At 37.2% G+C, this 14,441-nt stretch overlaps 1 protein-coding gene across 8 annotated transcripts in view; it reads left to right on the top strand.

Annotated features, from left to right (window-relative positions):
- DGKB (diacylglycerol kinase beta) overlaps positions 1 to 14,441 on the top strand; it is a 350,303-nt gene that overhangs the window by 260,213 nt on the left and 75,649 nt on the right. For all 8 annotated transcript variants that reach the window (XM_054161138.1, XM_054161140.1, XM_054161144.1 and 5 more), the window contains one exon: positions 12,267 to 12,357. In XM_054161138.1, coding sequence (XP_054017113.1) covers positions 12,267 to 12,357 — 91 coding nt within the window. The remainder of the gene's footprint in view (positions 1 to 12,266; positions 12,358 to 14,441) is intronic.

Below are 14,441 nucleotides of genomic sequence, written 5' to 3'. Positions count from 1 at the left end.
TGGAGTTCACATTTGGCAAATAAGTTCAACTGAAGCAATTTTCAAGTCAACCAGTCTTTGGAATCCTGCAAATTTGAAGAAATCAGATCAATGCCTTTAAATGACAGCATCCTCATAGACCATGTTGGATTTCCTTACTAAGTTTAAGTCTTAAATTAATACTGAATCTAAAGCAGGGAATGATTGCTTCCATTTGTCTCAGGAGCTGAAAAGCAGTAAGTAGAGATGAGGTTCAAAGAAATCCAGATCTGGGGATTTTTTTTGTTGAGGATTTTTTCCTTGCAAGTGAAGTGCATTAGGAAGGAAAACAACAGCTGGTAGCATGGAGCTGTGAGAGATTTTGAAAAGCTGGGGTGAAGTAATGATTAGAAATGCAATATGGAGCTGTAGTATATGAAGTAAAACTGAAGGCACTGTAAAAGACAAATATAATTTAGGCAGCACAGGTCTAGTTACCAGGCTTACTCAGTAACTTAGAATTATTACCCACAAAGGTTGATTCCTTACCAAATCTCTGGCTGCAGAAAAGAATCCTATCAGATATTGGTGCTAAATTTACCATTTCTGTAGCATATAATTGTCCAAGAATTAGAATGGCAGAATATTTCTGGAAGTGATCTTTGTGTATTATCCCAGCAAAAAGGGGGTAGGCTATAGACTTACCAAGGTGGAACACATACAATCATAGGCCCTTTCCTTAGAAGGCACATAGAGAACCATTTATTTTGAGTATTCTTTTGAAAAAGAATCAATTTCTTCTTCATTGTATGTATTTAAAACTGTAATGGAACACATGGCTTACAAAACAAGTGTGTTCACTGTTAACGTTGTAACAAATGAAAGAATGACGTTCTGGTTACATACCAGTTATTTCCTGATAACCCAGGAAGATTTTTGATGGGATGACTTGGTGACACAGCTTTGTACCAAGGAGCAAAACCACTACCCTGTTCTTAGCTTTCCTCTCTGCCTGGCCGCCTGCCTCTTCCTTTTAGGTGCTGTTCCATATAGAAAGTTTTCTAAATTTGTGTTCTGAAGGGTAAGGTGGTAAGTACAGTAGTAGAATTTATTATTTATACAGCTACCATGTGCATTTTCAATGCTGAGTCCTGATTTCTACTAAGTAAAGACCTTCTGTCACACTAAAAATGCATTCTGAAGTCTCTGCACATTTACGGAACAGCATTTTTAACCACAGCTGATGACTGCGTTAAGCTTTCGGGGGAAAAAAACATTGCCTACAAATATAGACTCACAAATATAGAATTAATTGTTACATTTTCAGGTTTCTAAAAAATTGGTGGCCTTTTAAAAACACAAGTGATACCCTACAAAATAGAAAGGAATGTAGTGTTGCTTAATGGTCTGCACCTGAGAGCTGGCATCTGTGCTGTAACTGTTCATTAGGAAATGAGGTGGCACAGTGTGTTCATGCATTTTCTGGAGAGAAAGATAGGTTATATGCCTATTTAAAAATTCCTAGAAGATGGGACTAGAGGGGAGGGGCAGTTTGTGTTGCCTTTTGCATTTAAGGTGCTACACAGAACACAGGTTGACAGGGTTCAGATCTTGGCTGCTTCTGTGGTAAGTCACGAAAAGCCTTGGGTATAAGGATGCTTAAATGCCTCATCCCACCTGAATTCTTGTAAGGGTATGGTTTTAAAATTCTGTTTTAGCAAGTAAAATAAGAAATAATGAGACTTTATTTATCTTCTAGGGTTTGAGGGGAGAGGGGTCTTTTAATCTATCTGGGTGTGTTTTGAAACAAGACAGGTTTTCAGCTTCAGGTTAGACAATTCAATGCAGGACTCAAAAGGTGTCTGTGTACACATGAACGGGATGTCAGTGCTCTCACTGTAGTCCATGGAAAGCCAGATATTTCTTCCAGTGAAGCCTGGAGAGCAACTTTGCTTACCTGTGGGCCTGTTGCACTTGTATAGATGTCTTTTGTTTTCAATGAGAATACAGTTGTCTACTTCACAGGTAGACAAATGCACTAATGCGCCTAAATATGGTGTGAACCTGAATCCCGAGCAAGCCACCGCACTCTTAGTGGTCTTCACGTAAGAGACACTGAAGTGTGAAAAGGGTGTGGCTTCATCAATATGCTGTTTCAGTTAAAAAAAAAAAGAAAATTTTGAAGTCCCAGGCACACAGAGTCTATCCCTAGTCCTGTCAGGTTTAAATATTTTTGGAGGGATCCAAAGGAAAAAGATATTTTGTCCAAAATTTTCTCCTACACAGAGCTTGATGTTTCTCCCATGTTCACAGAAGAGCTACACATTGCTTCCCTGTCAGCATTTCATTGTTTACTTCTTTTGTAGTTGCTATTGTTTTTTGCCTAATCTCTTCATTATATTCTGCTTGGGAATGGTGTAAAGCATGGTGTTTCAGGGATTTTTAAGGTAATGGAAAGATTTTTTGGTAGGAATCAAATAGCAGTTTTGAGATACTTCAGCTTTTGAGTGGGAGTTAAAAGCTTGGGTAGAGAAAAAGGTTCTTTAATTACATATAATCACCTCCATCACAGGGAAACAAAACTGGTATATGCGTTTGTTTTCTACAACTGAGCTCCAGTTGTGCAAGTGAAGAGCCCATGAGGAGCTGCTCCTTGCAAGCCTGTCCCTGAACCTCTGAACTGCCTTAACAACAGTCTCATTAACTACTCAGTGTCATGTCTGATTTTGCATATCCATAATAGTGGATAAGGGGAAGGAAAATTGTTTTATTCATCTGATGTGATTTAAAGATTAAATGTGAAGGTCTGTGACCTTGCTCTGATATAGTAAGTCTATTATAACATATACAGAGAAGGCTGTTTTAATGTAATTTTTTTTTTATTATTCAAAAAGAGCTTTATTGGTTCTCTAGTACGACCAAGGATGGTAAATGTGGAACTGTTTGTGGGTTTTATTTTCGTTCATGATAAAAACCTCTTGAGATTAATGAGTCATTGGTGCCTCAGCATCTGCTCCCAAGACTGGGGAACTGGGGAAAGAAACTGAGGAGAAATATGTGGATAAAAATAAGTAAAATGTTAAGAGCAGAAATCTTTGTGTTGGAGAATGGAGACAAAGGATATAAGAAGTGTTACAGGAATATACATTTAGTGGAGTGAAGTGACAGTTTAAATCACAGATCCAGTCAATATACTTTTTAAGTAAACCTTTTGAGAAACTAAACTGTGTGGGGTGTTTTAACTTGCTAACTGTCATTAAAACAGAATGTGTTCAAAAGCAAATGTAAGAATTCCTTATGTAAACCAGGTATTTCTATCACAGATTAGAAACAGTACCCTCTTACATGGAGGGTAAACTGTATCAGGCAGGTATCCCACTGGTTTATAATAGCTTGGTTTTATACCAGGTGCTGTAGGTTAACCTCCTGTAATTTGTCTCAGTTGAGTGTACCACATTTCTATAACTCTAGGAGAAATACATTATCTTTTTGTTTCTCATGAACATCTTGTTGCATCTGGTCTAGTTGGGGATGTCCCTGCTGACTTCAGGGAGGTTGGACTAGATGTCTTTGGAGGTCCCTTCCAGCCTAGATCATTCTATGATTCTATATTGGCACAAAACAGATGTACCCTGAGGTACAGCTCAAAAGTCATTGAGTTCCTCCTGCATTATAGTACCTAGATGGACTCTGAAGCTCTTAAAACTATTGGAGTGTGCTGTTTGTATTTCAAAGGGTGCATTTTTACTTCTTTCTTGTATTTTAGGATAAAAGTCTCCTCTGTATAGAGGCTAGTAGTAGGCTTCTCTCCCCTGGAGTCTGTAGTGTGAGGAGGGTATGTAAGAAAGGCATCACACAATGCACTAAGAACAGGTTTCACAGCTAGTATGTGAAGAGTGTGGATTATGGATACGATTGTCATCCTGGTTTTGTTCATGTGTTTTTCTGGTAGCTCTAGCAAAGGGAGTTTTTCAATCTAGCTACTATTCCTCTCAAAAAAACTAGAAAAATTACATTCTGATCAGCCTAACAAAATCAGAAACAGTACACAGACCTCCAGTGAATTTCTAGCAAATTTTTTTCTGCATGTATACACATAAAGGATGATCTTTGAGAGTGTCAGTATCTGGAGTGTCTGAACTAACTAGTACTCATAGCTGGACTGCGTACACAAATATTTCAGTCAAAAAGGATTGTAACTTGAAATAAGGAGAAGCAGTACATTTATTGAGGAGAAATAGATAATTCAGCTAAGATTGTAAGAGAGTACAGGAAATCTGCTTGTGACCAGAAACATAAGAACTTAAAAATACCTATCCAGTGTGAAACAGTTATCTAGCCAGGTGCTCTTTCTTCAGTGCCATTTATCAATAAATCTAAGAGGAAGGACTGGGTAACATGTAATGTATTTCCATATTTGTGGTGGTTTTGCTGTGTGGACTTCAGTGGCTATTTCTTCTGTGAATCCTTTCATTATTTGTTTCACTAATATAAGCTTTTAGCATCCAGTTGCAAAGAGTTTAGCAACTTAATTACATGATGTGTAAAGCAACCTTTTATCGATTATATCTACTGCCTTCTAGGTCCTTCTCATCTCTCTTAGCTTTTTCGTGGGAGAAATGGTGAATAGTTGTACCATATTCATGTTCCCCATGGCATATATGATGTAAGAGAACTCTACTATATCTCTGTCATTTACAGCTTTTCTGGGCTAAAGAGTTCAAAAGGTGTTCACTTGTTTGACTGTCCTTACTTTCTTCTCTGTACTTTTTTCCATTTTCCTTTTTTTTATTACACACTTTTGTCTTTTTTTTTTCTTCGTTTCTCTTTTCTTTTGTATTTACTTTTTTCTCCCTCACTCTCTTCCCCACCAAAAAAAAAAAATTAAAAAAAAAAAAAAATCCCCCTTGCTGGAGGAAATCTGTGAGCTGGGCCTGGCAGAGAGGGACCTGAGAGTGCTGATTGACAACTGGCCAAACATGAGCCAGCAGTGTGCCCAGGGGTCACAGAAGGCCAGTGGCATCTCGGTTTGTATCAGGAATCATGTGGCCAGCAGGATTAGGGATGTAATTCTGCCCCTGTACTCAACACTGGTCAGGCCTCACCTCAAGTACTGTGTTCAGTTCTGGGACCCTCACTTCAAGAAAGATAATGAGGTGCTGGAGTGGGTCCAGAGGAGAGTGATGAGACTGGTGAAGGGGTTGGAGGGAAAGTCTTATGAGGAGAAGCTGAGGGAGCTGGGATTGTTTAGCCTGAAGAAGAGGAGACTCAGACGGGACCTTATCACACAACTACCTGATGGGAATTTGTAGTACAGTGGAGGTCAGGATCTTCTCCCAGGCAACCAGTGACAAGATGCCTGAAGCTGTGCCAGGCAAGGTTTAGGTTGGATGTTAGGAAGCACTTCCTTATGGAAAGGGTAATTAGACACTGGAATGGACTGCCCAGGGAGGTGATGGAGTTGGCATCCCTGGAATTGTTTAAGGAAAGTTTGGATGTGCCACTTAGTGACATGGTCTATTCGATGTGGTGGTGTTAGGTCACAGGCTGGACTTGATGATCTCAGAGGTCTGTTCCATCCTCAATAATTCTATGATCCTGTGATCACCACACAATTCATGCTAATGCTATTAAGCACTGCTCCAACACTTAACTCAGCTATTGTAAGCTCAACACTTTGTCTGTGAGAACTCATCACTCTTTGTAAAATTGGGATTGTTTTTTATTTTCCATTATGCCTCATTTATCCATATTATATGTCTTCTGTGATTTTATGCCTCTCACTCAATACTGCAAGGTCCTTTTGCAACTTTTCATGATTTTTAGTTATTACTGAAAATGGTTGCAGTGAAAAAGGTGTCCAGGAGTGGGTTCTTGTACAGCTGTGAGAGCACAGCAGAAGGCAAGCAGTAGGATTGAACAGGCAAGGGGGAAGGATGGTGGTTGCAGCTGGTACAAGCTGCAGACAGTTTGGAGAAAACTAGGCAGAGAAGTGGAGAAGTGGGACAGGCTGGTGGACAGTGGAGTTTGTAGAACAACTGCATGCAGAAATACAAGCTACAGTGTAAAACTGTATGATGAGAGCGAATGGAGTCAAATGCAGCTTTGCAGCAGTAGAACTAATAAATGTCAGGAAGAACGATTTCACAGTGTTACTTAATGGTATAAGCTTTTATGGGGTAGCTTTCCAACTGCCAGTGGTATCATTGCAAAATAATGTGAAAATTTTATTTGTTGTGTAAAGCTGGAACTATTCTTTCAGGTTTCTTTACTCTTCTACACTTATCTATACAACCTCTGGTTATGCTATGTGCCATAAGAGATTAACACTGAGATTTGCCATAGGTATAGTTAATAATGGAAAAAGAAAAAACTGACAAAGATGTCTCTATTAAAATCATGCCAGTCATACATAAATCTCTTATGGATGTGCATCTCCACTGGCTATTTCCTTACCTTTGCGTATGATTCATTATAAAGCAGAACAGGAATTATATGATTGTTAAGACAGAAGTGGAAAGAAAAGAGGAACATTAGAAAAAGTCATACATTCTTATTAATATATATTATGTGCTGCAATGAAATCATTTTACCTAAGTATAAAATTACCTAGATAATAGATTTATGAACAGAGAGAAAAGATGGAAAATATGTTGTCTGTTGAAAACTTCTGGGAGAGGGATAGGACTCAAGAAAAATTTCCTTTGTATTGAATTGTACAAAGCGTTAAGATGTTTTTTAGCAACTGAAGGTTTGTGATTTTTAATCAGCTATTGAATATTTATTTAATTAGATAAAAGCCAATGTAAAAGCAAATTTTATTACCAGAAATGCAAAGTACAATCACCATGACATGCAATCTGCTGTAAATTTTACTTAACTTGCTTTTCCATGCCTCAAGAAACCAAAATCAGCAACTTCAAACACACTTTAGAGAGCTGCTTTTTGTTGTTTTTTGAAAAGTCATGATTTGTCCTCATAAATCCTTGCTTCTTGATGGGACACAGCTTCTCTGGGTAACCTTTTCTAGAGTCTCACCACCCTCATAATAATAATAAAAAAATATTCTTTATGTCTAATCTAAATGTACTCTCTTTCAATTTGATAAAATTATAAATAATAATAAACCTTCCTTAGAGCTAGATTATTCCCAGCTGTATACTACACAAAGTTTTACACTATTCTCCAAAGCCTCTGATACTAAACACTGTCAGTGACAGAATATTGGAACAGATGTTCAGCTTTTTTGCCCAGCATGGCATTTCCTATACTCCCAGTTTCATTTTTAGACCTTATTATCCATGTTTTCAGACTTCAGAAATATGTAGGTTTAGTTGAGTCTCCTTTAGGATTATTTTCTCTTTCTTCCTTTCTGTCTCTTATCACTCTTCTTTCAGCACTGCAGAACTTAATGCATTTTGAAATCAGGTTCATCTCTTTTTCTCCTTCTTCTCTTTCTTGATTCCTCTGTTTTCCCTGACGATGATCTCTTTATTTTCTTTTCTTTTTTCTTCCCCCTTTTTCCTTTTTTTTTTTTTTCAAGTAAGCTTGTCAACCGCTTTCTCCCCTTGGACTCTTCACAGTTTCTCCTCTGTGGAAATACACCTGTCTCACATCTCCATTTCTGCACACTTCTGTGGTAGTTTTGATTCCCTGCAGAGATGTTTCTACACATTCTTCCATATTTCCTTAGAAGAGAGAACAAAGGAGTGAAAAACGGGGAAAAGGGAGACACAGAGACCTGTTCCTTTTAAATACCCTGAATCTGTGGCTCTGAGCACTTTGCATAAGTGTAGCAAATGAGATGATAAGCATCCACTCTGTGTGGCTTCTTTTCTATTTTATTTTTTTTCCCTTCCCATGGAATTACTCTTTTTGTAAAATTCATTACAGTCTATGCATTGTTGTGCATGAATGCTGCTCTTAGAATGGGAGCTTTAAGATGGAGACTGTATGAGTTTATGATACAGAGTGAGACCAATTCTGGACGCTCACTGACAAACAGTACTTCTGCCACATAGTTGGAATAACCTTTATTTTAAAAATCATTCAGCTTGTGGAGGAAATCAAGTGCTCCTTATCCACCAGCCGACTAACATTCTTGCACAGATTTGTGGTGCAGATCATTTCCTGACAATGGGCTGTTCCAAAAATTTACCTTGGAAAAAAAAATTACCATTTCTAGGGTGAAGATCTCTATACTTTGTACAGGTTAAATGATAGAAATTTCTCTGAGAATGCTGCAAATGAAGCTTTCCCAGGGTGCATCTCAAAATGGTTATAGTATAATTAAATTCTGTATGTATTTTCACGCAGATGGCCAGAGGCATATTCTTGATGCAAGGCCATCCTTGTGCTAAATTTAAAGTCTCTGCTCTAAAAGTGTAGCTGTATTAAAGCGGTTCAAAGTGTTATGTTACCATGCACACTTAATATAAGCAAATATGCATATTTTCCTCCAGTCATTTTCAAAAATGGCCAAAGTGCTTCATTTAAAATTTTATTAAAATTGCAGTCAATAATTTCTCTGATGTAGAAATTTTTGGCTCAAGTCATTGAAGCTTGGCACTGCATAATTGAAGTGGAAATAAATATAATAGATTTAAATGGTAAGTTAAATAGTAGTTTAAAAAAAAAAAAGTGTAAATAGAAGGTGGTAGAAAGTGTGACAAACTTGCAAGTGTAGCAATAAATTCTTGCTCCAGCTGTAGACCTATAACACCAGAATATGAATTTGTTTAAAGATACTTATTTTTAGTGTCATGACCTTTCATTAGCAGCCTATAGCTGATCTATTGTTATGGAAGTTCTGACATAGTGTACGTACAGCAATGAAAGTGTAGCTGCTCTTCAGCTGTGGAATAAAGTATTTACTATTTCCATATTTAGATACAGGACAATTTTTTCAGTGACATGCCTTGGTAATTGCTTAATCAGAAAGGTTATATAAAACAGTTTTAGCAGTAGGGGGGTTTCTGATTAACTGATAATGGAGCAAACCCATTTTGCCTTGATTACCAAATATTAACCTGAACTTTTCCAAGAAACATATCAGACTTAGAAACTTGGGTGTTTTTCCACAGTAGAGAAACACTGTGAGAAGTGGCTGTATTAGCCTTCCTGTCTTGCCAGTGTGTTTCATCCCTGTTTAAGATCATTCCACGTATCAGAAAATTGACCAGGTCTTGAGGGTGTTGAACACTACCAGCATAAAAGGTGTTTAGGCTCTTGAAGTACAGTTTTGTTTTGTTGTTCCTATATCCACTGTATATATTTTAACATACTGTAATCCAATAACAGGATTAGATAGGTCAGCCTTTAATCACAATTGATGTTTTATTTATACTGTTCTTTCTAACACAAAGTTGTTTAAGAGTTTAGCTATGCACTTTGAAGCAGATGCAAAAACACTTTCCTGTAAAATAATCTATTCCCTTTCCCATTCCAACAAAATCAGCGTTGCAAAGAGGAGTGCTACTGTGGAGCTTATTTATTTATTTATTAACTAAAACAGACTTCTTTGTTCTGGTCATCTCTTACTAAAAGTTGGGGCTAGTCTAAATTATCAACCTCGCTACAAGAGTGAGAAAGTAGACATTATGTCAGCCCATGATTCAGTTTATTATAGTTTTAATGCACAAAATTGTTGGTCACCTTTAAAATATTTGCCAAAATAATAACACTGGTCCTACTTATGGAAATTTTAGTGTAATCTGTCTGGATTTCTTTACACTTAGCTTAGTTTTGTATGTATAAGAAAAGTTGTAATTAGAGTTTCTGTTCAGTAAAGAATATAGGTGCATTTGAATGAAACCATGCAATCTATTCCATTTAATGGCTAATGAGGGGAGCTGGTAAATCCTTTTGAAAAGGAAAAATAACATTATTTGCATCTATGTCTGTCTTTGTACTGGAAAAGCTGTGAAGTAGGTTGTCTTTCTATCCTTAAAAACAGAGATATAGTCAACAGGAGGACAGGCTCACGGGACTACATTTATTGGCCTAATAGAGTCTTACAGAGTATACTTCAATGACAAGAAATACATCTACTGTCAAAACCTCACCTGATGCTTAAACTTCTGTCACACGGTCCTGCAGGGTTTTCATTTATAGATCTAAATTTTCTAGTAAACTTTGATTGCACTAACAGTGATGGGGTTTGTTTCACTGAACTCAAAATACTTGAATTTGACACAATCTGTACTGAGTGGGTCTAAGATACAGCTGTCTGTTTGTGCAGGTGAAAGAGTTCATTACATACAGTGCTAAGTCAGTTTAAAGCAAGCTTTTCAGTAAGTTTGCAGATGACACCAAGCTGGGAGCAGGTGTTGATCTGTTAGAGGGTAGGAGGGCTCTGCAGAGGGACCTTGACAGGCTGGACAGATGGGCGGAGTCCAACAGGATGGCATTTAACAAGTCCCAGTGCTGGGTGCTGCACTTTGGACACAACAACCCCATGCAGTGCTACAGGCTGGGGTCAGAGTGGCTGGAGAGCAGCCAGGCAGAAAGGGGCCTGGGGGTAGTGGTTGACAGCCAACTGAACAGGGTGCAGGGTGCCCAGGTGGCCGAGAAGGCCAATGGCATCCTGGCCTGCATCAGAAATCGTGTGGCTCTCTGTAGAAAGTATCAGGAAAAAGGCTGTGTCTGTATTTTCCAAAGGGAGTCAATAGAAAGTCAGGACATTGTTTACCTTAGTTTGGAAATCCTAGGACTCTACATTTCTTCACGTCCATTGGTATCAATAGAGTAAATCCCAGATCAGCATGTCAGCATGCTAACTAATCTACAGGTACAGAAGGAACATGCATCAGATCACTTCCACTCACAGACACTTGGAGTCTGGAAGCTGAATCTGATCTGAGTGAGACCTTCTGATTGCTGGAGCTCTTTTCACAATATGCCATTTATCCCAGAGCAGGTTGTCAAAAAATGTTTCCAAGTATCTTCAGGTGTTCTATGAAAAAACCTTTAGAAACTGTAACTTTTTAATCAGAAATGTGTCATTTTCATTTTGTTCCCCACCCAATGGAGGCTGCCAAGTTGGACATCCTTACACACTTGGTACTGCACCAGGAATTGCTGGATCTCGTGCCAGTAGGTTTCTGGGAATGGTCAATACTATAGTGCCCCTTCTCCCTTTGTGACCTGAAGAGCCATTAAATGGGCTTTAAGAGCCACTATGTAGACTTTTATCTGTAATTTGAAATAAGTACCAAGGGTAGGATCTTTACTTTTGCTGACAGGTTTGGCAGTCATCTACATCTGTGTTTCACGCTTTTCCACTTCTAGCTCATGCAAGCAAGGAATTTTCAAGTTGCAAGCACACTGTGCAGTGTCTGTGTCAGAGAACAGTTTATACAAGTGGATGAACTGCATTCATATCCAATTCCTAAGAACAAACAATGAATTCTAACACTCTTTTTTTCTATTAGTTTAGCTCTTTGTTTTGTTACAGAATAATAATTACTCCTGAGAGTTCAAGAAAACTGCACATACTTATTTGAAATGGTACTGCTGATGTCCTGATTGTATTTAACAGTATGCAATAAATCTGGTAAAACAGAAGTGCAGTCTTTATGCATTTAAGAATAAAAAAAAAAAAAAAGAAAGTGTAATCTCTGCCTGCTGTCATGATAAACTAAGCAATTTGCTAGATTTGTATCCAGTTTTATTTTTCTGTAGGATCTCCTGGCAAACTTCAATATGCAGGTCCCATCACCCATTAAAATGTGTCTAAGAGTTAATTACCTCGTAATACAGCTCTTCTGCAAAATATCTAAAGATTATTAAATCTGGATTTTTTTATTGAATAGCTCATCTGTCATCATGAACAATAAGCATTTACCTTTATCTTTAGCTAACTTAAGGCAAGCTACATTTTTGTCTCGGCTCTTCATCATGATGGGAGTGCCCTGCTTGCACATTCTAGTACCCTGCAGGACTGAGATTTTTAACTGTGAATCAGAAATTGTGTAGTAGGTGTAAGACTTGAAATAAAATCGATACATTTTTCTGAGGCATGTCACTGGTTAAGTGAAAAAAATATTCTGGTAGTCACTGAAAAAGAAGTCAAAGGTACATTTGAACCTGTCAGTTCAACACATTCCTGTTATCCCTTTAGGGGATATCATACAATTTGACACCAACATTTAAGCTTTGAAAATTATGAGCTCATCTATTTCAAATAGGATGTCACATGTTCCCAAGCCTTTGCCATTATTTATAATGGAAGACAGGATGATCACTTTTGTCACATATTGATAGTGAATAAGATCTTTCTTTTTTCTTTTCTTTTTTTCTTGTTTCAGAATGAAGAACAAATTTTGGTATTTTGAATTTGGCACTTCGGAAACTTTCTCAGCCACCTGTAAGAAGCTGCATGAATCTGTAGAGATAGAAGTAAGAAACTAATTGTTGCCTTTATGATTGAAATGTCACTAGTTTGGCTGAAACGCAGGGAGCAAGGGTGCAGAGTGCCTGAATCCAACAAGGCAAAGCAATGCACATCCTTTCGACCCTATATTCCAAAATATTATTTTTATCATGTCTGTTTGTAGTGTAGCCCTGCACATTGGAACAAAGTTCAGTTTGATGATTAGTGAAGTCTTAATACAGTAGACAAGGTCAAAAGGTGAAATATAACATTAGAAATCAATAGAGAGTGTGACTAGGTCAGATGGAAAAATGAAAGACTGTCAGAGGGAGTGAGAGCTGCTGCAGGATTAAAATAAAAAAATCTTATTATTTCTAGGTCCCAAGTTTTTATAACCTTTAAAACTCAATTCCCTAAAATTGTACTTACTTTCCTGAATAAAGGTTAAAGAGTATATATATATTTTGGAATCATTCCCCTTCATTAAATAGCTTTCCTCTCTGCACAAGGGGTCATCTTTCCATTATACATCGAACATTAACTGAAAAGACACAGAATAGTTACAGACAAAATAAGAATTTAAAATAATGTGCCACTGCTCCTTTGACAGCTGATAGAATAAATGGCTGCATTACATAAATTGTTTGAAGGACTGATCTTTCTAAATAAGTAAATGAAAAATGTTAAGTGTATGAAGGTACAAAACTGAGATTTAAGTTAAATAATGAAATCATGTGCCAAGAGAATTGTGTTGCTTTTCCTTTCCAATGATAATGAGAACCTGCTCATGCCAATGGAGTATTGGTGTAGTAGCATGAGGCACTCAGAGAGGTATGGTGAGAGTTATGTGAATCTGGTCAAATCCTCCTGAGAGGTGAATTCTGAAAGAGACCTTGGATCTGGTAGTAGAACAGTAACAAAGAATACTGAGACTGAAACTATAAGACCTGCATGCCATACTTGTCTGTTGTACTGTTAAGTTGCTTTTTAAAGTGGAAATATGATCCATACACAGTAGATTATTTTGTTATTATTATTTTCTAAAACCCAAACAAAACCCCTGGGAAAAAAAACAAACCAAACAAAAAACACCCCTTACTTTCCAGTACAGTGCTTTACACATGTGGTTTTCAGTACATGTAGTCTGAAAAATATTTGATTAGTTATTGGAAGAAATGCTTACCTGGTTTGGATTTGAATATACTGCAAGTTAAATGTACCTTTTGTTTAAATACAAACTGAAGAGCAGGCTTTCCCAAGACATTATTTCTATCCAGCAAAAAATCGTGCATAGCCTGGTGGCTGTGATGTTAAGATGTGATCTTAAACCATGTAATTGTAACCATTGAAAGGGTGATGAAATGCTAACATCCTAAAGCAAACAAACGTGCATACAACTTTTTGATGCCAGTTCTGTAATTACCAATTCATATCATTAACACTGTTAGTGCCAATAAAGTACTACATTGCCAGTATATGAGACATGTTTGTTAATATTCACTTCATCTATCCTGATCATTATCATTTTGTTCCTACAATTAGGAATAGAAAAAGCATAGGGGAAATGGTTTCCAAAATGTTTACACAAGTGTGAGGAGGTTGTTATTTACAGATTTATTTACAATAAGTAAATTACTTTCAAATAAACAATGCTTGCCAACATGCTTGTGTCTAGTGTTCCTAGTTTGAACATTAGAAACACTTGGGAGTAGCACTGTTTTCATCTGATTTTTAACCTGCTGCCACTTGCTGGGAGATATTCTTTAAATGAGTTCTTCATGTACGATGCCACATTTTGCTCCAAATAATATGCTCAAAGAATGTGTCTACTCTGCAGCTACAGTTTGAATGAAGATCTAGGATCTGTGTCTCTGAACTAGGAGACAGCAATCAAACATTTTGTGGGCAAATTTTTGTTCAACCCTGTATTTTATTTCTAATCTAATTAAGCTTGGTTTACTTGATACACATTCATGTCTCTTAGTTCTATATTCATGTCTCTCATACTCTGAATATTTTCTTCTGTGTGGACTACAGAACAAAGTTTGGACATTAAATTTTTACATTATCCAGAATGAGATGTGGTGTTATTTTCAAATTGGGATCTAGG

The sequence above is a fragment of the Dryobates pubescens genome, chromosome 4 (assembly GCF_014839835.1).
Source record: "Dryobates pubescens isolate bDryPub1 chromosome 4, bDryPub1.pri, whole genome shotgun sequence".
NCBI lineage: Eukaryota > Metazoa > Chordata > Aves > Piciformes > Picidae > Dryobates > Dryobates pubescens.
The sequence above is the reverse complement of the archived record's forward strand: the minus strand, read 5'-3'. Positions and strand labels throughout refer to the sequence as shown.